The sequence below is a fragment of the Oryzias melastigma genome, linkage group LG24, assembly GCF_002922805.2.
Source record: "Oryzias melastigma strain HK-1 linkage group LG24, ASM292280v2, whole genome shotgun sequence".
Lineage (NCBI taxonomy): Eukaryota > Metazoa > Chordata > Actinopteri > Beloniformes > Adrianichthyidae > Oryzias > Oryzias melastigma.
The window spans coordinates 23,867,059-23,889,605 of NC_050535.1; the positions used below are offsets into that span (position 1 = coordinate 23,867,059).

General features: G+C 43.9%; 3 protein-coding genes and 1 long non-coding RNA gene across 6 annotated transcripts in view; 2 read left to right on the plus strand and 2 right to left on the minus strand.

The window, feature by feature from the left end:
- The window catches only part of LOC112157923 (heparan sulfate glucosamine 3-O-sulfotransferase 5), a 55,175-nt gene extending 49,793 nt beyond the window's left edge, over positions 1-5,382 (plus strand). For all 3 annotated transcript variants that reach the window (XM_024291036.2, XM_024291037.2, XM_036210444.1), the window contains 2 exons: positions 1,337-1,478; positions 3,134-5,382. In XM_024291036.2, the coding sequence (XP_024146804.1) occupies positions 1,372-1,478; positions 3,134-4,064 (1,038 nt within the window). In that variant the 5' untranslated portion in view covers positions 1,337-1,371 and the 3' untranslated portion in view covers positions 4,065-5,382. The remainder of the gene's footprint in view (positions 1-1,336; positions 1,479-3,133) is intronic.
- The window catches only part of LOC112157924, a 23,101-nt gene extending 16,163 nt beyond the window's left edge, over positions 1-6,938 (minus strand). Inside the window, exon 1 of the long non-coding RNA XR_002921245.2 lies at positions 6,810-6,938. This is a non-coding gene — a long non-coding RNA (uncharacterized LOC112157924). The remainder of the gene's footprint in view (positions 1-6,809) is intronic.
- Positions 6,708-17,238, plus strand: LOC112157922 (histone deacetylase 2). The gene is made up of 14 exons (XM_024291034.2): positions 6,708-6,889; positions 10,585-10,697; positions 10,856-10,973; positions 12,280-12,354; positions 12,506-12,644; positions 12,723-12,864; positions 12,983-13,075; positions 13,147-13,255; positions 13,326-13,466; positions 14,461-14,569; positions 16,355-16,485; positions 16,569-16,724; positions 16,797-16,854; positions 16,930-17,238. The coding sequence occupies exons 1-14, from the start codon at positions 6,835-6,837 to the stop codon at positions 16,958-16,960; spliced, it is 1,470 nt and encodes a 489-aa protein (XP_024146802.1). The 5' UTR covers positions 6,708-6,834; the 3' UTR covers positions 16,961-17,238.
- Positions 17,239-18,937: 1,699 nt separating this feature from the next.
- On the minus strand, positions 18,938-21,452 carry LOC112158449 (myristoylated alanine-rich C-kinase substrate). The gene is made up of 2 exons (XM_024291825.2): positions 21,059-21,452; positions 18,938-20,614 (listed from the first exon to the last, which is right to left on the minus strand). The coding sequence occupies exons 1-2, from the start codon at positions 21,152-21,154 to the stop codon at positions 19,778-19,780; spliced, it is 933 nt and encodes a 310-aa protein (XP_024147593.1). The 5' UTR covers positions 21,155-21,452; the 3' UTR covers positions 18,938-19,777.
- Between the last annotated feature and the right edge of the window lie 1,095 nt (positions 21,453-22,547).

Here is a 22,547-nt window from a genome sequence, read left to right on the forward strand (position 1 = left end):
AGTCCAAGTCGAGTCTAAAGTCGCCAAATTCATGACTCGAGTCTGACTCGAGTCCAAGTCATGTGACTCGAGTCCCCACCTCTGGTAAGCTACTATTGTAGCCACAGCTGCCCTGGGGCAGGCTGACAGAGGCGTGGCTACCAGTACGCACCTACATCAACTCTGACCATCACTGGAATATTCATACGCATTCACACACCAGTGGAGCCACACTGGAGGCAAGTAGGGTTAAGTGCCTTGCCCAGGGACACAATTACACTTGGCTGGCAGATGACCCCACTTTTAATGTAAACATGCCTGGGATAGCATAAGGGATAAACACTTCACCACCACAGTTATCTAGGCCTGTTTTACTGGTAATGATTGTTGTTGAGCAACAATTCAAAAGCAAAGTTTCATTTTCTTGTGTTTATTTCTAACAAAGTTGTTTTTATCTCAGTGACCATTGTTGCCTTCTCTTTCAGAACAGAAGGGTACCAACAGTTTAGTCCATGGGTGTAGCTCAGTGTGAACCGCATGAGGATGTTCTTGTTAAAAATTATCACCTGCATCTTTTGTCTCATAACCCCAACACAGCCCCAACAGACCCCACTATCCTCACCTCATCAACCCAAAGCTCTTCACCTGACTGTCCAGCTTCTCTGACAGTAATACAGTTACCCCAGATGATGGCAGAGACCAGGGCAGAGATCTGGTGCCATCTACTGGATGAAGAGGCAAAACTGCTCTGACAGCATTCTGATCATTACGTAATTGCAGAATGGCCACATCCTCCTAACATGAGGAAGACATACATTTATGAAAATAAAATTAAGAGTATATGATTAATCTGAGAATTCCCTCAGAGATAGCACATTTTTAAATCATTTTCTTCTGTATTTATTTAGTACATATTCTGTTCTTAGAAGAACTCGTCCAGTGCTGAATTATAAAATATCAAAAGAGAATGATGCCAAACGGAACCTTGTGCAAGTCTACATGACCAGGCAAACGTAGCTGAAAAAAAACAGTCAAATTTTACACAGAAATCCCAAATATTGTATCCAGGAGAGCCGTCAGATCGGATATCATATTAAAACTATTTTTTTTTTAATTATTATTATTTTCTCTAAAAATTGTCACAGAGTGGTGCACTCCCTTCACATGATCCAGAATAAATGTTCAATCTTTCAAATCACTTCAGTGCATCAGAGGAAACCTGTTCCTCTAAAATAAACAATGGTTATAACAATATGGTGCTCGGCCTGAAGAACTCAGTGCGAGTGTGACTTCTCGGGATTGATCATAAGCTACAGAAGTGAGACTGATGTGGGGTTTATTTCCTGGTTTGCTGCAGGCTGAAGACACAGACTTGAAGATTGATGGAGGGCCATGCTATTCAAACAGCAGGCACTGCTGAGACAGAAGCTCTTCGTACTGGGCAGTCTTGCTATTGGAAGTGTTCTCTACTTGGTGGCTCGGGTCGGGACTTTGGATAGGTGAGTCATCTGTGTCACATGAAACAGGCTGATGCCTGATTTAAAGTCCATCCATCCATCTTCTTGTCCGCTTCTTCCCTTTCGGGGTCGCGGGGGTGCCGGAGCCTAACCCGGCTACTGAAGGGCGAAGGGTACACCCTGGACAGGTCGCCAGTCTGTCGCAGGGCCTCAATCACACACATTCACTCTCACATTCACACCTAGGGGCAATTTAGAGTCACCAATTAACCTATGAAGCATGTTTTTGGACGGTGGGAGGAAGCCGGAGTCCCCGGTGAAAACCCACGCATGCACGGGGAGAACATGCAAACTCCACACAGAAAGGTCCCAGCCGGGAGTCGAACCGGGGCCTTCTCGCTGTGAGGCAAGAGCACTAACCACTGCGCCACCGTGCAACCCTTAAAGTCATCTTAATTAATGAATTACTTGACACTGAATAGAACAGAATAGAATAGAATAGAATAGAATAGAATAGAATAGAATAGAATAGAATAGAATAGAATAGAATAGAATAGAATAGAATAGAATAGAAATTCACCCAATATTGAAATTGGTTTTACTCCATACCAAAACACGATCAAACAACAGAAATACACAATACAGGTCAATGTTGACAGTATGACAATTCTAACATGTACATCATCAAATCCAGATCATAGTTCTTGTTTTGATGTAAGTTTCAGCACAGTGTCTAAAGGGGCAAAGTTATTGACCATTAAGTTCCACATTTGAACCATTCCACCAGCAATCAGAAATACAAGCACTGTACAGTTATATGAATACAATGATTTTTTTATTTTTTATTTTTGTTTTGGAATAATAAACTGGTGACGTTTTCTTCATTTAGGTGTTAGCTGGAGTTAGCTATATTAGCACTGTTAGGCAGGGAGGCGGAGTCAAAAGAAGCTCTTAACAATAGGATAAGTTTCCATTTTCAAGCTCAAAAACAGCCTGCACTGTAAAAGCCATACTTTTATGATGCAAGACAATGTTCCGATGAGGTAGCTGACTCAAGTAAACTACTAGATGGCAGGTGCAGAATCCAAAATCCTTTCACAGGTAGGACTGGTGTCTATTTGATCTGATAGGCTACAGACAGCCAGACGAGGCCAACGCCAGTCTGTCTGCATTCCCTGAAAGCCAGAGAGGCAACAAGTTCCAGACAATCTGTAAAGGTTTCACTGAGAATGCAAAAAAAGAACAGTGTAGAAGTACAGATGAGAGCTAATCACAGCCTGAACCAGCAGCTGGGTGTCTTTTTTTGTTTAATGTGAGCAGATGCATAATAATGCATAATCTGGAAATAAAGAAACAATTAAAAACTTAGGTCATGACAGTCAGGTTTTTCACCATTTTATGAGTAGTGAAATTCTAGGATAAGCAAATATGAATCCTGAAGTTCTCTTGGATAAAGGTCAACCAGGTTAAGTAGAAAATAATGACTGTTATCAGTTTCTGAGTATGGGATGCATAGAAGGAAATGTTATGGCCCAAAAAGAATGAATAAATAAAATGAGGTCAATCCCTGAACCCCGTCTGTTACTGAAGCTGAGAACCCACCAAATCCCACTTCTCTCTGTGTTTGTGCAGCCAATGAAATGAGCAAAACAGATGTTCTGTACACAAGCAATCTGAATCTTCTTTATTCTTTTCAGGCTGCAGCCCATTTGCCCAATTGAGAGCAAATTTTCCACCCCTGAACCGGAGCAGATTCCTCTCCGCACACTGCAGTTTAAGCGTGGCATGCTCCATGAACTCCAAAGGAGCAATGTCACCAAAGAGCAAATTCGCCCACACACCTTGGTTCAGCAGCTGCCTCGAGCCATCATCATAGGGGTTCGTAAAGGAGGAACTCGCGCGTTGCTGGAAATGCTTAACTTGCATCCTGCGGTGGTCAAAGCCTCACAGGAGATACACTTCTTTGATAACGACAAAAACTATGCCCGTGGAATCGAGTGGTACAGAGAAAAAATGCCCTTCTCCTTCCCCCATCAGATCACCATTGAGAAAAGTCCTGCGTATTTCATCACAGAGGAAGTTCCTGAACGCATCTTTAAGATGAACTCATCCATCAAGCTGCTGATCATCGTCAGGGAGCCCATCACTAGAGCTGTGTCTGATTATACGCAGGTGCTGGAGGGAAAAGAGCGCAAAAACAAAACTTACCACAAGTTTGAAAAATTAGCTGTTAATTCCAACACTTGTGAGGTGAACACAAAGTACAAAGCTGTCCGGACCAGCATTTACACCAAACACTTGGAGCGCTGGCTGAAGTATTTCCCGGTGGAACAGTTCCACATTGTTGATGGAGATCGCCTCATAACAGACCCACTGCCCGAGCTGCAGCTTGTTGAGCACTTCCTTAACCTCCCATCCAGGATCAGCCAGTATAACCTGTACTTCAACGTCACCAGAGGATTTTACTGTCTGCGGTTCAACTTTGTCTTCAGCAAGTGCCTAGCAGGCAGCAAGGGTCGCATTCATCCTGACGTGGACTCAGCCGTGGTGACAAAACTGCAGAAGTTCTTTCATCCCTTCAATCAAAAATTTTACCAGATTACTGGAAGGACATTCAGCTGGCCATGATGAATCAGTCAAATGTCTTTAATGAGATTCCTTAGGGGGATTTTTGTCTAATTTATTCCAATTTAGAATTGCACCTTATTGAAAAAAAAAGTTCCTAAAGTGAAACTGTTTCACTGAAGAGAACATAATAATGTTTCAATGTTCCAACATAAGTGAAAAAAAGAAAGAAAAAGCTAAAAGCCCTCATTTATGAAGATCTAGAAAAAAAAAACGGTTTGTGTGACTGAATTTTTTAGGAAATCTGACAGCCATTTGACCTGCTGTAATTAGCTTTAAGATCGATTCTTTTGTCAGATAACGCATCACAGAATGGTGAAATGAATGAATGAATGAATGAATGAATTAATGAATTCTTGTATTAATATAATCTAAACCAAGGGTGGGCAAACTTCTAAACTTGTGGACTCTAAAACTTGACAGAAGGGCCGGACCAGAAATAGACGTGTTACTTGTTTTAGTAATCCAGCTCATAAGAGAGGAATCTGGATAAAAAGCTGGCCTTAATTTGATTGAAAATCACTTTTAAACAGAAACGTTTTGAGTTTGTATTTCAAAATTTGTGGCTTTTGCTCTCATTTTAGACCCAAGTTTTTATGGGTTGATGTGCAAATGAAAACTTACAGAAATCCGGTGTTCATGTGGTGTTTGAATGATCGGAAAAATGTCTGTACGACTTGAAAAACACACACGAACGTCAGAAAAACAACAAATCTTTCAACACCGCATGAAAGCAGAATAACTTTCTGCACCTATAGATAAAGTTCAATGTATTTGTTATGTACTATCTTGGACACACCAGAATAACAGGGAACATAAAACATTATTAAACAATATACAGTATATCTAATTTATTCCAGTTTAGCAGGTCAGACTGAATAGTTAAGCTTGCCGTATGTGGCCCCCAGGCTGCAGTTTGCCCGCCCCTGATCTGAACTGTATGTCCTACCCATGACGTCCTGATGTCATGATGTCATAACTGACTGTTGCATATGTTCTGTTGGTTCATGGTCTTCAATCAAAGCATTTTTAAATACATTTGTTAAACAATAATCTTATTTTATTATTATTTGTCTAAAGGGCTTTAGAGCTTCATGAGCAAAGATCCAGAGTTTGTGCTCTGAGTCTTACTGCACCTTCGACACTTTGTGGGGATTAAACTGAGGCTTGCTGCTCTTAAAAAATGCTGCAAGAAGCCGAGAAGAAAAACCGAAGCTGTCCTTTGACTTCTGTCAGACAACTTTTACTCTGTGTCCATGTTCAGTTATTTGCTGTAATACATGTGTTGTTAAAAAAGTAAATTAAAGAACATAAAAACTTTTCTTGGATAATTTGTGTTTTGCTAAACTCTCGCCACCAAATGAGAAGAAACTTCAAATTGAATTGTAATTGTACGTCATGTTGGGTCCCGCCTCAATGTTCCTAAGCTCTGAGGATAAGTGACTGGATCAGGTCTTGTACCTGAACAGTTGTTTTGAAAATGATCACTAAATGGCTAAAATCTATATTTTTAATTCAAATCCTATTTGCTGTGCTTCAAACACTAGAGTGGATCAGATATGTCCAATGGGGTTTTATTCATGATCAATGGAAGAGTTCACAGTTTGTAGAAACATTAGAACATTATTATTCACATTTTGTGGGAGCTTGGCTGAATCCTTTAACACCTGAGGCATCGCTGGTGATGCTTAAACAATAAATCTTTAACATACTGTAACTTTTGAACAGCCTTTTGAGCCACTTCTCTCCTTTAGAATCTGCTGGAATTACGTTGATCATATTTTCTGGTGAAACTTTACATTTTAGCACTTTCTTAAACAGATATGTTTGATAATTAATATAAAAAAGTCTAAATATGTGATTATTCTTATTGCTGCCTCTGGACTCCGCTTTCCCTGCAGGTGATCAGCACTGCACCCCGCTCCAGAACGGGGAGTTCTGGTCCGCTTAGAAGGGTCCAGCACCACCTGTTATCCCCGTGACGTGACCAGCGCTTGGGAAAGTCTAGTGCCGGAGGTGCTGTCAGTGGGGGGCTACAGAGCATAGACTGTAAAAATAATTATTATTTTGTTATTTTATATACAGTCTATGCTACAGAGAGAAAGTGATTGGTTTAGGAAAATCTTTTTATTTTTGAAGAGATGAAAGTGTTTTAAAAACGCTTATTTATACTGTTTTTGTATTAATTAATGTGTCATATGTGTTTCATTAAGTGGAAAAATGTCAAGTTTCATCAGATTTTATTCCTAATCTAATTTCAAAGCAGCTGATAGGAAAGCTCTCACCATTCTAGCGGCATTTAAACGCATCACTCATAATTCTTGGAGACCTGAAAAACAGTCTCACATCAGATTTTGCGTAAATGTGGTTTTGTGTAACAACCAATTCTTGCATAATGTTTTAAAGATTTGTGTGTATAGTTAATTTAAAAACTGTTGTGATTTTAAGTTGTGCATGCATACATTTATTTTTTATTTCATAGTTGTTGTACTTATGCACAAAATATATTGTATGAGTTACAAATCAAGAGTGACGCACTCACAAATCGGGGTGACACTTGTTTCCTTGTATACGGTGGGGGGTTGCTTGTAAACAATAAAGGACTAGGGACAAAGAAAAAGAAAGTGGGGTACAGGGGCGGGGCCCCACATTGCCCCGCCCACTCCACCTAACCCCCTCCTACTCATCGACGCCGTGCAGATGTTCTCCATCCTGTTCTAGTCTCTGTTAAAGCGAATTCAGCCTCACCTGCGGTGATCGAGGAGGTCTCAGCATGGCGTACACGGCTGCGGGTGGAACTAAGAAGAAGGTGTGCTACTACTACGACGGTAAGAGCCACCATGGGGGGTCCGAACCGCCGCCGCTGCTGCTGCCGCGCTAACGCTAGCTGTTAGCATCGACATGCGTTAGCATCGGTCAGTTCTTCGGTCGGAATCATTTCTGCGGGGATAAAGACACTTCTGCTTCTCTGAAACTGAGTAACGCGGAACGGGAACGAGTCATGACTCCCGTCTACCTCCCCTCGGTGTGAGACTGAGGTACGGGACTCCGGACAGTCTGAGAGCCAGTTCCGGGCTTCCTGATTATCATCACACCGAGGGAACCCACATCCGGGAATGTACGAGGAGATACGCTTTTAAGGTTGCGTTCAGGTCCAGTTAGAAGAGGCTTCTGTCCGACAGTACAGCCAGACACACACCACACCACTGTCAGCCTGTTCACAGACGAGCACGCGCGGCCTGGCTCGTCTAGGGGTCACGTGACCGTCTGCAGGAGTCACAGGTGGCTCCGAACCTGCGTTCAGGTCCAAACACAAGTCTGTCCAGTCCGAACAGAGGGGACCTTCGTTTAAACATCATTCGAATGTTATAATTTTAGCTAATTCATTAGGCAACTTGGACATTTTAAAATCGTTTTATTTATTTCAAGTTTTTTATGCTTTTGCTAACGTACTCAACACTTTTGCTAAAGAATCTTTTAAAATCCTTTGATTATTTTAATCTTCAGCAAGCTTGTGTCTTACTTTTAGCTTTTTCCAACAGCATTTTTTGTCCACTCATACAGGGTCTCCCACAGGGTCTTAAAAAGTCTTGGGCCTTAAAAAACATTTAAATAGTCTTAGATTTTGATATATTGGTCTTAAAAATGGTGCAATTTCAAACTTTTTCTGTATGACTTTTTAAAATTTTAGACCTTAAAACTAAAATGTTTTTCCCTTTGTTTTCAACAAATTGGAAATAATGTGAATATCTCCCATAGACTGTTTACAGTCTATGATATCTCCAGTTGCAGAATGTCTGTATGAATTCATCTACGTCTCTATTCTAATTCTCTTCATCTTACTTTGACCAACCTCCAATTCTCCACATACATCAGTGATTTTTGTTGTTGTTATTAGAATCTATTGTTTAAGAAAATGTTAGATCCAACTGTTAACACAAATGGGTTTGATTAGTGACAGACGGTTTCACTGCACCAAAATGTGAGTAATGAGGGTTTCTGTAGTCTACTAAGTGTAATTTAATTATTGAAGTTTGAAGTGTAATTTGTTACGTTACTCTGTTACTGACGAGTAATCGTTCTGAAATTCAAGAATTTTGTTTTTACTTCATTCATACGACTTGGACTTAAGCAGAGAAATTGATCTTAATTTTTCATACTAAAGGTCAAAAAATGGTCTTACAAAGTCTTACATTTTACACGAAGAAACGTGTGGAACCCTGTCTTGATTCACAACAATTTGACTGAATAAATACCCAGACATGCCATTTTAGGGTGTGAAGCGGAGTTCATTTCACCTGATAATCCAGAACAAAGTTTTAGTCTGAAGCGGATCCTGGCTCAGAACCAGGAACCGCTCTCAGATCCATCTTTTCACGTGGTCTCGGTTTGTTTCCAATCAGACTGAACTTCGGTTCGCTCTGAAATTCCTCCTTCTGAATAGAAAGCGGTCCAAGAGCAGAATAACTGAACCATAACGGCCACCGTAGCTGGTTATTAGCAGATTAACATTGAGCAGCGATGCAACAGAAACTCATTAAAATGTGTTTGGATGAACACAGGCCTATGAAAACAACTTTTAACATAATGTACATTGGTTCTTAAAATGTCTTCCCAACAATCTATCTGTCATAGACACTAATGTACCTCGTGGCTGTAGCATCCCGGCACCATCTTCCCCATGCCAAAGTACCAGTAAAATGTGTTGAACCTGACAGTGATACAGCAAAATATAAAGTTTGAATTTGTGAACAATCCTGGCAAAATCTTTCTCTTTTTGTTTTGACCCGCCCCCATAACTCCTGGGGCCCGTTTCAAGAAGCAGGTTCAACAAATTTAGAGCTCAAACCTGAACTTAGAGTCACTGGACTCAAAATTCTCAAACTCAGGGTTTTCGGTTCCAGAACAGCTGAAAATGTTTGAATCAATCAACTTGAAGTTGTCAGAACCAGAATCAGGTGTGAGCGTCGCAACCATAAAAAGCCCTGATCAATGGAGCAAAGACAGCAGGATTCACCATGGCAACGGGAACAAACAGCTGAGTTACGTACTTCCGGCGAGGGAAATTGCTAAGTTCCTTCAAGCATATGCGACTATAGAGAACATTTACTGCAAGAAAAGCAACACAGCTGCAGCGGTAGAACAGAGAGAAAATATCTGCAGTTATTTGAATCATTTCTAATAATGAATAAAGAATGTCAGGAATGTTATTTTGTCTCTTGTTGAGTAAGGAGTGGTTTTTGATCTGTTACCAATCTAATAAGTAATCTCCGTGATCATAACCCCCCACCTACACACACAGATATCACTGCACGCTAAAAAGAAACTGTAGCTGCCTGGCATATGTTAAAAAAGTATTTATTTAATTTTAATTCTCAAGACTTAAAAAATATTCGCCGAATTTTTTTAAACGTAAAAATAACTTTCCGAAGCCGGGAGTCGAACTCGCTACCTATGCGGTGGGAGGCAGCGTTGCTATCACTTGAGCTAATGTCTGACGCATGTCCCGGACGGTGGATGAGTCCACATCCTTCTCCGGTGCCTGACATCCCTTAATTCCTATTGTTAAGGGTTTAAAATAAGGAAAAGAAAACTGTATTTTTTAATAACGAGTCCCTGGAAAAACTCACTATTTATAATATCGCTGAAATAAAAATGAATTGGGAAACTGCAGTCAGTCGACTCGTGTCCTCCAAATCCTCTACCGACGTAAATAACATTTCCTCTGGATTAATCAGCCTCCTCTCTACATGATCCTCTATGAATGAACGTGTCATTTTCGTTTCTACGTGGTGAAAACGTGACGTCTCTAACGTGAATGTTCTCTAAATGTTCATGAGGAACTCATATTTGATCATCTTTCACTTTAAAAAGGGGCGGAGACCGCAGAGAACTCTAAGTTTCCTGAAGAAAACCTGCTACCGACCAGGTTTCGTTCACAGACTCAGTTACCATAGTGATTGATTCTGAGTTCAGCTTAACCTGCTTCTTGGAACAGGCTTGGTTTCGCCCACTTTCCCGGGTTTGAGTTATCCCTCTTTCTGGAACCGAAAACTCAAGAGTTTTACTGAATTTGGAGTTCACGAACTCAGAGTTCCAACAAAACCTGCTTCTTGAAACGGGCCCCTGGCCAATTACTGAAGAGATCTTTAGTCTGGTGGTTTTGTTTACAAGGTTTGGACCGGAACAGAAATCTCTGGTAGACCCCAGTCTGAATCCAGACCAAATTCAAGGCTTAGGACTCAACCTGGAACAAATTAAGCAAATTGGGACCAGGACAAATCCTTTTTCCAGAATAAAACACCCTTGATCTTCTTTATAATCATCACAAAAATTCCACGAGAACATGTTGAAAACACCAAAGCACTTTTCAAAGAGTGGGTCTGTAGGTAAATTACTAGTTGTCGCTCGTTATCTGTTAGAAACAAAACAGAAATACTAACAATTGAACCAGAAATGCAGGAGAAGCAAATGTTAGTGTTTGACGCCATGCTCAGCCTCTCTATGTTTGACTGGTGTCCAGGTGATGTTGGAAACTATTATTATGGACAAGGACACCCCATGAAGCCACACCGGATCCGCATGACTCACAACCTCCTTCTGAACTACGGCCTGTACAGAAAAATGGAGATCTATGTAAGTTTTCATCTGAAGTGTTGTTGTGAGGAACATGTTCCTCAGCAGATCCACAGACTTTAGCTTTTATTTAAACTGCATGATGTGAGCTTCAGCAGATCCTTCCCTCCTTCTGTCATTCAGTTCTGGTTTCCTCTCCACCTTTATCCTGGTTTCAGAGGCCACACAAAGCCACCGCAGATGAGATGACCAAATACCACAGTGACGACTACATCAAGTTCCTCAGATCCATACGGCCAGACAACATGTCCGAGTTCAGCAAGCAGATGCAGCGCTGTGAGTGGACACTGGATGCTCAGACAAAAACGAGGAAGCATTTAGGATACAAGTCAAGTTAATTTTATTGTCAGTTAAGCTGCATTCACACTATTGACTGTATGTAAGAACTGGACTAAGCAAGTGTGACCTCATCCATAGAAAAAAAATTTCCAGCGTCAACAACTCAAGTTGATTCAATCGCCATGTTTCACAATATGAATGTCACTGTGTTGGAGCCAGGCGTCATCAGTAAGCAGTGATTGGTCTAAGTTTGTCTGAGTCTATGTTTCTATGCCAACCACTCTCACCAATCAGGAGTGAGTTTGCTTTAACTCCAAACCTCTACCACTTAAGAGTGGGCTACCTGAAATCCGTCAAATGTTTCAAACATTCAACGTTAGAATCCCCTTGTGTTATCTAGTTATCTAATTGGTCAGTTTAGAACTTTATTACTTGAACCATAGAAAAAAAAAATATCATCAAAAATGAAGATTATCAAGAACAGATTTAAAAAGGTATCAGAGCAAGAATGCTTATTCTGACCAATAGAATGACTGTTTATTTCTCTGTAGAAGTCTATGAGATTTTGGCTTCTTGGACCAGCATGACTTCCTATTTAGAACACCAGGGGGAGGAGTCATTCAGTCTAATTCACATATACAGTCAATAGCTCTCTCCAGATGTGATGCGTGTGTCAGTAGTGTCCATTTTCAATGCAGAGTTAGTGTACAGATGCGGTCAGAGGTCCTGTGGTGTTTTTAGGATCAGGAGTAGCATGACGTTGTGATGACGTGATCAGTGGGTGGAGGAGAATCTGGTCGTTTTCCTCCTGAACTTTATGTTTTTCTTATTTGCATTGAGGCAATAATAACATATTCTTCTAATTGTATTCTTTTTTTTTCCCTCCTTGGACTAATGCTGGACAGTGAGTCGTCAAACCGGGTCACAGAAGTACCGCTGAAAGCTCCTGCAGTAGATGTGAAGCTCTCTGTTCTGGAAGAGTCTCTGAATCATCTGAGACATGGAGACAGAATCACTTATGTTTTTGTAGAGCTCTTTTTAATAAATCAGCCAGACCTCTCAATATCATCCGGGTCTTCCATGTAGAGATGAAGATAAAACATTTTGACAGTAGCTCCTCCCACATCTGACAGAAGCGTCAGGCTTATGAACACCTTGTGGACGGGTGTCGAGCAGTGAATTAGCCGCATGTGCTGCCACATAAATTGTTTTTGGCGTGAGAAAATCTTTCCTGACAAAGGCATTAAAGCAAGCTTTGGTGTCTGTCCGGGTTCTGGTTTGTCATTGGTGTTGCATTTTTCAGTCAACGTCGGGGAGGACTGTCCTGTGTTCGACGGCCTGTTTGAGTTCTGTCAGCTGTCAGCCGGCGGTTCTGCTGGTGAGTCCACACAAACCACACCATGCAGGGAAAGCCTTTCCTTCATGGAATGATCGTAGTAATTTCCTAGTGAGAGGCCAGTGATCACTTCAGTACCTGAACTCAGCAGCAGAGCTCTGAATCCATCCCCTGCTCTGATCTCTTTGGACAGCCGGTGCTGTGAAGCTGAACAGGCAGCAGACGGACATTGCCGTCAACTGGGCGGGGGGACTTCATCACGCCAAGAAGTCTGAGGCTTCAGGCTTCTGCTATGTGAACGACATTGTGCTGGCCATCCTGGAGCTCCTCAAGTCAGATGGATTCTCATGAACTTCTTGTCCACCAGTTGTAGTGCTCAGCAGAGGAATGACCCTGTGTCTTCTCATCAGGTACCACCAGAGGGTGCTCTACATTGACATCGACATCCATCATGGAGATGGAGTGGAAGAGGCCTTCTACACCACTGACAGGGTCATGACAGTGTCTTTCCATAAGTATGGAGAGTACTTCCCTGGAACTGGAGACCTCAGGGTGAGCAGTGATCACAGATGGACTGATGGAAGAGGCGGATGTTGAGGCGAAGATGAAGAAATTGTTGAGGTTAGATCTTTTTCATGAAGGGTTTGTTGGTGTCCTGTGTGCTCCTCAGGATATTGGAGCAGGAAAAGGTAAATACTACGCTGTGAACTTTCCGCTGCGGGATGGGATTGATGACGAGTCGTATGAGCAAATCTTCAAACCGGTAAGATGCATCCAGACTGGACATGAGGAAGAAGCTGTCGTTGGTGGACTCATTCCTGCTTGGGCCTACAGGTGATGGCGAAGGTGATGGAAATGTACCAGCCCAGCGCTGTGGTTCTGCAGTGCGGTTCAGACTCTCTGTCAGGAGACCGTCTCGGATGCTTCAACCTCACCATCCGCGGTACACGTTGGCGCCACGCTGCCTGCACGGCTGAACCCTGCAGGGTGTGCCTAACCTGCTGTTGTTGTAGGTCATGCCAAATGTGTGGAGTACATCAAGTCCTTCAACCTGCCGTTGCTCATGCTGGGGGGAGGAGGATACACCATTCGGAATGTGGCGCGCTGCTGGACCTATGAAACTGCTGTGGCTCTGGACACGGAAATCCCAGACGGTTGGTCTTTTGTTGTGTTAAGGTGCATTCATACTGAACATGATTTGAGCAACAAATTCTCATGCCCTGCCCCTTTTTCATTGGGCAACATATTAGCTGCTCATCGCCTGTCAAAAAGTATGTTCCTGAGCTTGATGCCGCATGTGGGAGGAGCTACCAGCTAATGTTTTAGGATGATGCTATAAGGAACGGTGTCTGTGGATATGTCACTTAGAATGTGTGAAGACACAGAAGATGTTGAGAATCAGGTTTACCCCACAGCATCTCTCTGTCTGCTGGCATATTAAGTGAGTGAGCAGGAGAGAAAGCAGGAGTTCAGTCCAGAGTTTATCCCACCTTCATCCAAAAGTATCCAGATGAACTCTGAGAACCTGCAGCTCCAGTGGGTTAAAGATTGAAAGATGCAAGTTCAGGACAAAAACGTTTGCTTTGGATTAATATTCTACCCGCTGATCGAGTCACTGAAAAAGTCATGTGCCCAAAGCTGAGATACTGATTGGTAGATGCGACGCAGCGATATGTTAAACTTCAGGTATTTCAATTTTAGCTGCGCTGCTCGATTTGTGCTTTTTGCTCAAATCACGCCGTGGGACTTCAGATCGCCTCATGTCGGGTCTGTTCCATTGATTTAACATTGAAACTGGCAGAATCACGCCCGAATCACGTTCTGTGTGAATGCACTTTTAAAGAGCTGGGAGGCATAGAGCTGCATGCCTGCAGGTACGCGTTTAGACCAGCAGGGGGTGCAGCTGTACTGTGTAAAACAAAGAACTGGTATTTCCAGAGGACAGCTGCTTCTGATGCAGGAAGAATCAACAATAGAAAGCAAACATGCAACTGTTTTATGGTTTAAAACTGCTAGAGTTAGTGTTTTTACTTCAGGTAACACCTGTGTTTTCCCATGATGCTTTTGAGCCTCTCTGAGCTCCTCATTCAGTGCAGCTGCAGTTTGTCCTTTCTTCCTGCTAAAGATCTCCCTCTGACTCTCCTGCAGAACTGCCTTACAACGACTACTTTGAGTACTTTGGACCAGACTTCAAGCTGCACATCAGCCCCTCCAACATGACCAACCAGAACACACAGGAGTACCTGGATAAGATCAAGTTAGTTTGTTTCTGTGATCCGATTTTCTGCGGTTAGTCTCGTTTTGTCGTTCATCCAAGTTTTCAAATGGCCATTGGCCAAACAAGGCGCTGTACATTAAAAGAGCAATAAAAACAACAGTTAAGATATTAAAAAACAGTTAAAAATAAACTTTAAGAATAAAAACATATAAATAAGTTACATAATAGTGTAAATTCACCAGATAAAAACAAAGATAAAACATTAAACAATAATTCACACCAGCAGAGCAGAGTCTCATACAGTGTCCAATGCCTGGCGGTAAAAATGGGTTTTAAGAAGTGTTTTAAAAATGGACAGTGAGGACGCCTGCCGAATGCTCAGTGGTGAAGCGTTCCACAGCTTCGGTGCACAGATTGAAAATGCTCGTTCCCCCCTGAGCTTCCTCTTAGACCTCGGTACCTCCAGGAGAAGCTGATCAGCTGACCTGAGGCTCCGGGTCGGGGTGTAGGGACAGAGAAGCTTAGAGAGGTACGGCGGTGCACAGTTGTTCAAAGATTTAAAAACAAATAAAAGAATCTTAAAATGAATTCTGAAATTCACAGGCAGCCAGTGAAGGGTAGCCAGGATGGGGGTGATGTGGTCCCTCTTACGCGCTCCAACTAGAACCCGAGCTGCAGCGTTCTGGACCAGCTGGAGACGTGAGAGGGATGACTGGCTAGCTCCAAAATAAAGAGAGTTACAGTAATCCAGCCGGGATGTGATAAAAGCATGGATTACTGTCTCAAAATTACGTTTAGATAAAAATGGTTTGACCTTCACCAGCTGCCTCAGATAAAAGAAGCTGGATTTTACCACTGAGCTAATCTGACCATCAAGTTTAAAATCACTGTCCATCTTAAAACCCAGATTTGACATGGACTGTCTGAGATGAGGAGTCAAAGGACCCAGCTCCAGTGAGGAGGGGTCACAGGAGCTGCTAGGACCAAACACCATCACTGAATGAAGTGACTTCATTAGTGGTTGAATGAGGATCTTCAGTGGTTACAGATTATCCTGTGAAATCTGCCTCTCTTAGTTCAGTTTATCCCTTTCACACTGGAGTTTTAGCTCCAGTCGTCAGTAACTGTTCAGCGTAACTCCAGCTGGTTCTGAAGCTGACGAAGCAACAACACTTCAATAAAGTTTTCCTTCACTTTAGAATTCTTCAGTGTTGTTCATTGCGTAAACAGAGTTAGGGTGATATGAGGGAGGTGTGTTCTGCAGTCTTTGGTGACTGCTCTGACATTAAAATGTTTAAGGCTTTATTTCATCTATGTTATTATTTTAAAATAGCAGAAATCAAGTCTTTGGATGATATAAAACTAATATAATATAATGTAAAATAAAACTAGGCTCACCGTTGTTCTGTTTTAGTGCAGCTCCTCCCGTAGTCTGATTACAGCTGCACTATAGGTTGTAATAATCCTTGGAACCGGGTTGAGTTGTGGCCTCATTTAGCAGTTTTTCATTTAAGCTGAAGTGAGATTGTCTTTGTAAGATGAAATAGTTGAGGGAATGTTTAACACTTTAACACCTGAGCCATCGTCTGTGACGCTTAAACACTAAATCTTGAACATACTGTAACTTTTCAACCGTTAACGTGACCATTCCAGTAGAATATGAAAGACAAAAGCAGCTCAATCCGCTTTTCTCCTTCATATTCTACTGGAATGGTCACGTTAACGGTAAATCAAAAACACAAAGACTGGAGCTCCGGAGTTAAAGTGTTAAACAGCTCTGCGGAGCAGAACGGGGTCGCATTGATGGCCTGCGCATGTATTCAGGCAGCGCTTGTTCGAGAACCTGCGGATGCTTCCTCACGCTCCAGGAGTTCAGATGCAGGCCATCCCGGAGGACGCCGTCCCCGACGACACGGTGGATGAGGACAAAGAGGACCCCGACAAACGCCTGTCCAGTAAGACTGCTCGCTCTTCACAAACTTCCCATGATCCCCCATGCCCCCGCCGCTGCAGTCAGTGTGTTGCTGTGTGACCACAGTCCGAGCCACAGATAAGAGGATAGCCTGTGATGAGGAGTTCTCCGACTCTGAGGACGAAGGGGAGGGAGGCCGCAGGAACGTGGCCACCCACAAGAAGGGAAGCAAGCGGCCCAGACTGGAGGAGGACAAGAAGGATGGAGAGGAGAAGAAAGCTGGTTAGTGACGGGACAGATGACAACAATGAAAAGATGCTAGAACAGGTCTGACCTCTCGCCTTCCCTCCACAGATATAAAGGAAGAGGAGAAGACGAAGGACGGCAGCTCAGAGAAAACTGATTCCAAAAGGTGATGACTCAGCAGTTCTTCCTCACCAGCAGACTCGGACTGTGTTGACTCCATCCTGACCTCCTCCCTCTGCAGTGTGAAGACGGAGCAGAGCAGCAGCGCCTGAACCCTCACCATGACCCTGACCCGCCTCTCCGCGTGCAGACCCGGCTCGTCACGGAGACGCATTATATTTATTACGACTCCATAGTTCGATTCCAAATCCCTGCTCTGTTTTATCGTGTCAACTTTGTATTTTTCCAGAACCATGTGTTTCCAATGTGCTTGATCTTCTGAAGGAAACTTGAGCTTTTTTTGTTTTTAGGAAAGTCTGCAGGTGAAACTCCAATGTCAGTTGTTAATTTTTGATAATTTGCCTTTGTCAATAAAACTTTTTATACTGTTTGCTGGGCAGTCTGGTGAAGGGAAGTGTGTAGTAAATCAGTTCAACCACAAGGGGGCACCGAGTCCAGAGTTTTGGAGAGGAATGAAAGATCTCCATATCGGAACAGAGTAATCCTCACATTCTGAGGAAGAATCGCACACAGGAAACCTTCAATCTTTTACTTTACCAGCTCAGTGTCCTTGTGGTAGAGTGTCCACCCCGAGACTGGAAGGTTGTGAGTTCAAATCCAGGCAGAGTCATACTAAAGACTCTAAAAATTGGACCCAGTGCATCCCTGATTGACACTCAGCATTAAGGGGTTGGATGGGTAGGTTAAACCACTAAATGGTTCCCAAGCGCAGCTGTGTCTGCAGCTCACCACTCCCCCAGGGGATGGGTCAATTGTGGAGAGCAAATTTCACAGACTGCACTGCGTGAACTAATGTGACTTTAACTTTACTCTCCCTCACTTACTTGGTTATCTTAAATTTGAATTACAAGTTTTTGTTAAAAATCGGAACCACATAGATTTAAAAAGGAGAACCCAATAAATCCATCTGGAGGAGTTTCAGCTGTAAAAATCATGGATGTGCTCTGGAACATGCCTGATGAACATCCAGCCTTCAAAGGGATTTGAACCCTGAACCCGACCTGGCTTTGAGCTCTGCTGTGCTTCAGGACATTAAGATAAGGATGAGCCAGCCTTTGGCAGGTGATCCAGAAGACGTTTTCCACTCAGCTCCTTCACAGGTAAACTCATCACCTCAATGAGATGACTGGGGGAAAAGGTTTATATCCAGATTTGTTTCAGCCTGCTCTTTCTGCCAGCATCGCTCCGTGCAGCTCAGGCAGCAGCTGGAGTCGGCTTACACACCAAACCTTTCTTCAATCTGCTTGGTAATATTTATCTGTGATTTCTCTCTCATTTCATATCATCTAGATTCTTTTAGCTTTTCTACCTCTTGTACAAACATTGCATAGAAGCAACAGCAGCTGCATTGATGTGAACTTGTAGCTTTTCTGAAGCAGCAACATTAAACCCGCGACACACACGAGTTTCATGACAAAAATCTAACCAAAGTCTGTGACAAAGCTGTGCAGCAGTAAGCTCCATTGGTATCCCTGACATAGGCGCTCTGCAGCATATTTGTGAAAGTTCTGTGGAAATGTTTGACTGGGACACTACTGAAGGTCCAGCGATGCTGCTCTGAGTGCTGGAATCTTCATCCACTGATGTTAGAATCTGGCAACACAGACCAACATGTCCAAAGTTCGGCCCGTGAGCCAAATGTGGCCCACATTCAAATAACATGCAGCCTCCAGCACTTTCTAAAAACTGTGTATGATATCTTGCTTATGATTGGTTGAATTATAAACCATAAACATGTGACAACACAGCCAGGACCCCACTGTCACATGTTCTAGCTCATCTTTTAACATGTCAAATGTAAATAAAAAGTAAAGTTGACAGAAAGAGCCCTCAGGGCAAGTAGAAACTGGAGCATTTTTTGAGTAAAATACGAAACACCTGTTCATGCCTCACTTTTGAATAAGATAATATGGAGAGAAAATAGACTCACCTCGATGTATGTGTGTAATCCTTGATTTGTGCATAAAATTGGATTCTCATTTCACCAAATCTGGCCCTTTTTGCTAAACGTTTGCCCCCCCTGACATGGACCTTTCATTTGAATGTGTGTTTAAAAAAAAAACAGGAGATGATGTAGCTGAAATTTTATTCAGATTTATTCCTTTTTTTGCTTTTATTGAAAACCCAAACACCTGAAGCAGGAGAAGGTAACATTCCATCTGAGCAGAATCTGTCAAGCTTCTCCACTATTTACAAAAGAAAAGAAACAAGAAAAAGTTACAAGATGCTTCAGCAACATTTGCATCCGACAGGTCGAGTCCACAGGAAAGAGAGGTCCCAGTTTTCCATGAGAGCCCCTCTGCTGTGCTGTCTGAGCGAGAGTCTCGCGGTGGAAAACACGGCTGCAAACTTTGTCTGCTCCTAGAGATCTGCTTTTGTACAATAATCACAGTTAAAAACAGTGTTCCTATACATACTTACACTTTCATCACGGTCAGAAAACCAGCAATGAGCAATAAAAGCCTATTTGAATCACAGCTGATGAGAAGTGGAGTTCCTGTGAGCACGTCTGCTGTCCTGCAGAGCTCTCCGGGCCTTGGACTCCAGGCACCGGACCGACTCTGGAGACTTAGTGTTGTCGATCCTGCAGAGTTTCTGTTCTTCCTCATCTATGGCTGAAGCCCCGCCCCTTTCATCCCCACCAGTGTGTCACCCCCATTGTTGTAGAAAAATAAAAGTTATTAATACTGATGTAAAAATTGATGTTGACGATCCGAAGCCACCCACCTTCCCGGCCCGAAGGACCAGGGGGGGTTTTGTAAGGTGGAGGAGTGGGGGGGGGTCTGAGATTAGAAGGAAAAGCTTGAAAATCTCCTGGTTGGCAGGTGAGTCCTTTGAACCCAGCTCTCCGGCGTACACACGGGCGAGTCTGCTCTGAATATCTGGATCATTCCGTCCTCTTCTGCCTTTTATTCTTCAGCTTCAGGCGCTGGAGCTTCTGATGCTTCCTGGGAGGGTTCCTCCACTTTTGGTGCTTCCTCCACTACTTTGGGGGCCTCTTCCACTTTAGGGGCCTCCTCCACTTTAGGAGCCTCCTCCACTTTAGGAGCCTCCTCCACATTAGGAGCTTCCTCCACTTTGGGAGCTTCCTCCACTTTGGGGACCTCTTCCACTTTGGGGACCTCTTCCACTTTGGGGACCTCTTCCACTTTAGGAGCCTCCTCTTTTTTGGAAACCTCCTCTACACTAGGAACCTCCTCCACTTTGGTGACCACATCAGTCGGCTTCTCTTGACTTTTTGGCTCATCTGCAGGCTTCTCCCCTTCAGGTGCCTCCTCGGGCTTTGCCTCCTCCTTGGCTGCTTCCGCGCCCCCCTCAGCGGGCTTGTCCTCTGCGGGGTTTTCTGGGTTGTCGGTCTTGATCCCCCCTGCAGATGCTCCTGCCGCCTCCTCGTTCTCGGCCCCGTCACCCGTCTCCTTTTTGGTCTTTTTGAAGGAAAAGCCGCTCAGCTTAAAAGATTTCTTGAAGGAAAATCTTTTCTTCTTCTTTTTGGGGGTCTCATTGCTGGTGGATGGAGTGGCACTGTTGTCCGGCTTGGCTCCTGCTTCACCCTCAGCGGGAGCAGGAGGTGCCGCCTCCGCCTTCTCCCCACCTGCAGCCCCAGTCTCAGCAGGGGCGGCCTCCGCCTTCTCTGGCTCCTCTTTGGGGCTCTCCTCGGCCGGGGCAGTCCCGTTCGCCTGAGGCTCCTGCTTCCCCTCCTCTGCTGCAGGAGAGGCGTCCCCGTTCACTTTGACGTGCCCGTTCTCCTAGAACAAAAGAGGAAACCGTTTTGAGAGTTAGCAGTGCCAAGCGCGGACAGCAGGAGCAGCAGAGACCGGAAGACGAGCTGAGCGCTCCTCAATGCGGAGCCCGCGTGACACCAGACCCGCAAATGAACAGACCCCGCGCCCTGACTCTCTGTGAAGCGCGCTCCGAGCGCTCCGTGACGCACGGCCCGCTGCGCACCAACATCCTCCCTTTCTGCTCCGCTCGGAGCCTTCAGTCTGACCCAGCAGAACCAGCACCGTTAGAACGGAGGCAGAACCGGGAGAGTGAAGCTGCAGGCTGTTGTGGAGAAATGCAGAATCAACTGTTGAGCATTCGGTGGTCCAGAGGAAAAGAGCGCATGGACCGGAGCCAGAGCGCAGCGCCTCCACCCCTTCCTCCACCCCCGACATAAACGCAGAGATGAGCCTTAAATCTTCCTCTACCTGTCCGTTGGCCTTGGCGGGGGTCGCTGCAGCCTCCCCGGCTCTCTCCACGCCCGTCTCCGCATCCCCGGGGCTCTTGGACAGTTGCGCTCCCATCCTCCTGGCTCCAACCGGGAGATCCGCGGAACGAACAAAGACTCGCGAGCTCTTTGTTGAAAAGCAACGCGCGGCTGCCCCCCCCGCTGGCTCCTTCTCAAACACAGAAAAACTTCGCGGGAGAACCGGAGTAGAGTCCAGCTGCAGAGGCGGGAAGCTGCTGGCTGAGTCAGCGGGACACCGGAGATCCGCGTTCGGCTCCGCGGCGCTGCAGACGGGCTGCAAAGGCAGGAATCCCGCGAGTCAAAAAGATGCCGAGTCCAACGCCCAAGTCAGGAGATGAATGAGCAGGACGAGCGGTGACGCAAGCGCGCCACCGCTCAGCCAATCACAGCCGCCGGAGAGAGCCAGGGCGGGGCTTGTGGAAGGGTTGTAGCGCTGCGTTCACAGACCGTTGGAAAACGCGATGTTTTCCACCCACTTCCCCCAAAAGACATAAAACCAGTTCAACCGGTTTGGAAGCGACCCTGAAGTTCAGTTGAAGTAAAAATCGGTTATCTGAGGCTGAGCTTCTACACGAATGATAAGGGTATTTTTATGATCTGGGACAAAATCATTGGCTTGAAAAATCCTAAGAAGAAGTACCCAACCTGAAGTTTGTTTTCTAGGTATACTGAGTATAAGTATGTCAAATATTCTATAGAGCAATCACACAGGGGGGCAAAATCCAACACACACCTTAGGTCGCGGCCGAACATGATAAACATTTGTTGAGCACTCTAAAACTATTTTTAAACTTTAAAAATGTAACTTTTTAACGTTACTGTGAATAAAAACAGACAGGAATATTATTCCAGAATAAGTCAAGTTAAACCTTAAATAACTTTTAATATTTTACTCTCCATAAAATATATTTTGTCAAAATTCCAAGTTAGAAATAAGCGCAAGATAACATCGGGCTGTTAATAATAATATGATAAAGTGATCCACAGGGCCGGATAGAATTACACGGAGGGCCAGATTCGGCCCTCGGGCCTTGATTTTGAGTGTGCAGTGTTAGGAAGCATACTAACGGAAAACGTATTCAGACTAAATCAGAACTTTTTAAGTTTACAATACCCAGATAGTATATTAGAGCAGGGGTCCCCAAACTTTTTCTTGTAAGGGCCACATAACCGTTATCTTCTCTGATGGGGGGCCGGGGTCGGTTTGTAGGCTAACAGAAAAAGTACAACAATCACAGCCTAAATGTAAACATTTACGGCTTTCCAGAAAGCCACACATAGCTAAAAATACTTATATATATTTTTGTTCTAAAGGCGAAGAGAAAAGAGAAGGGAAACTCATTTAAAAAAGGGAAAAACATATATTAAATTTACTGTTGCAACTCAAAGGGGAGTGAGCACATAGTTCATTTGGATTTGCCAAAACTTTTTCGGCCTAAATGTTTTTG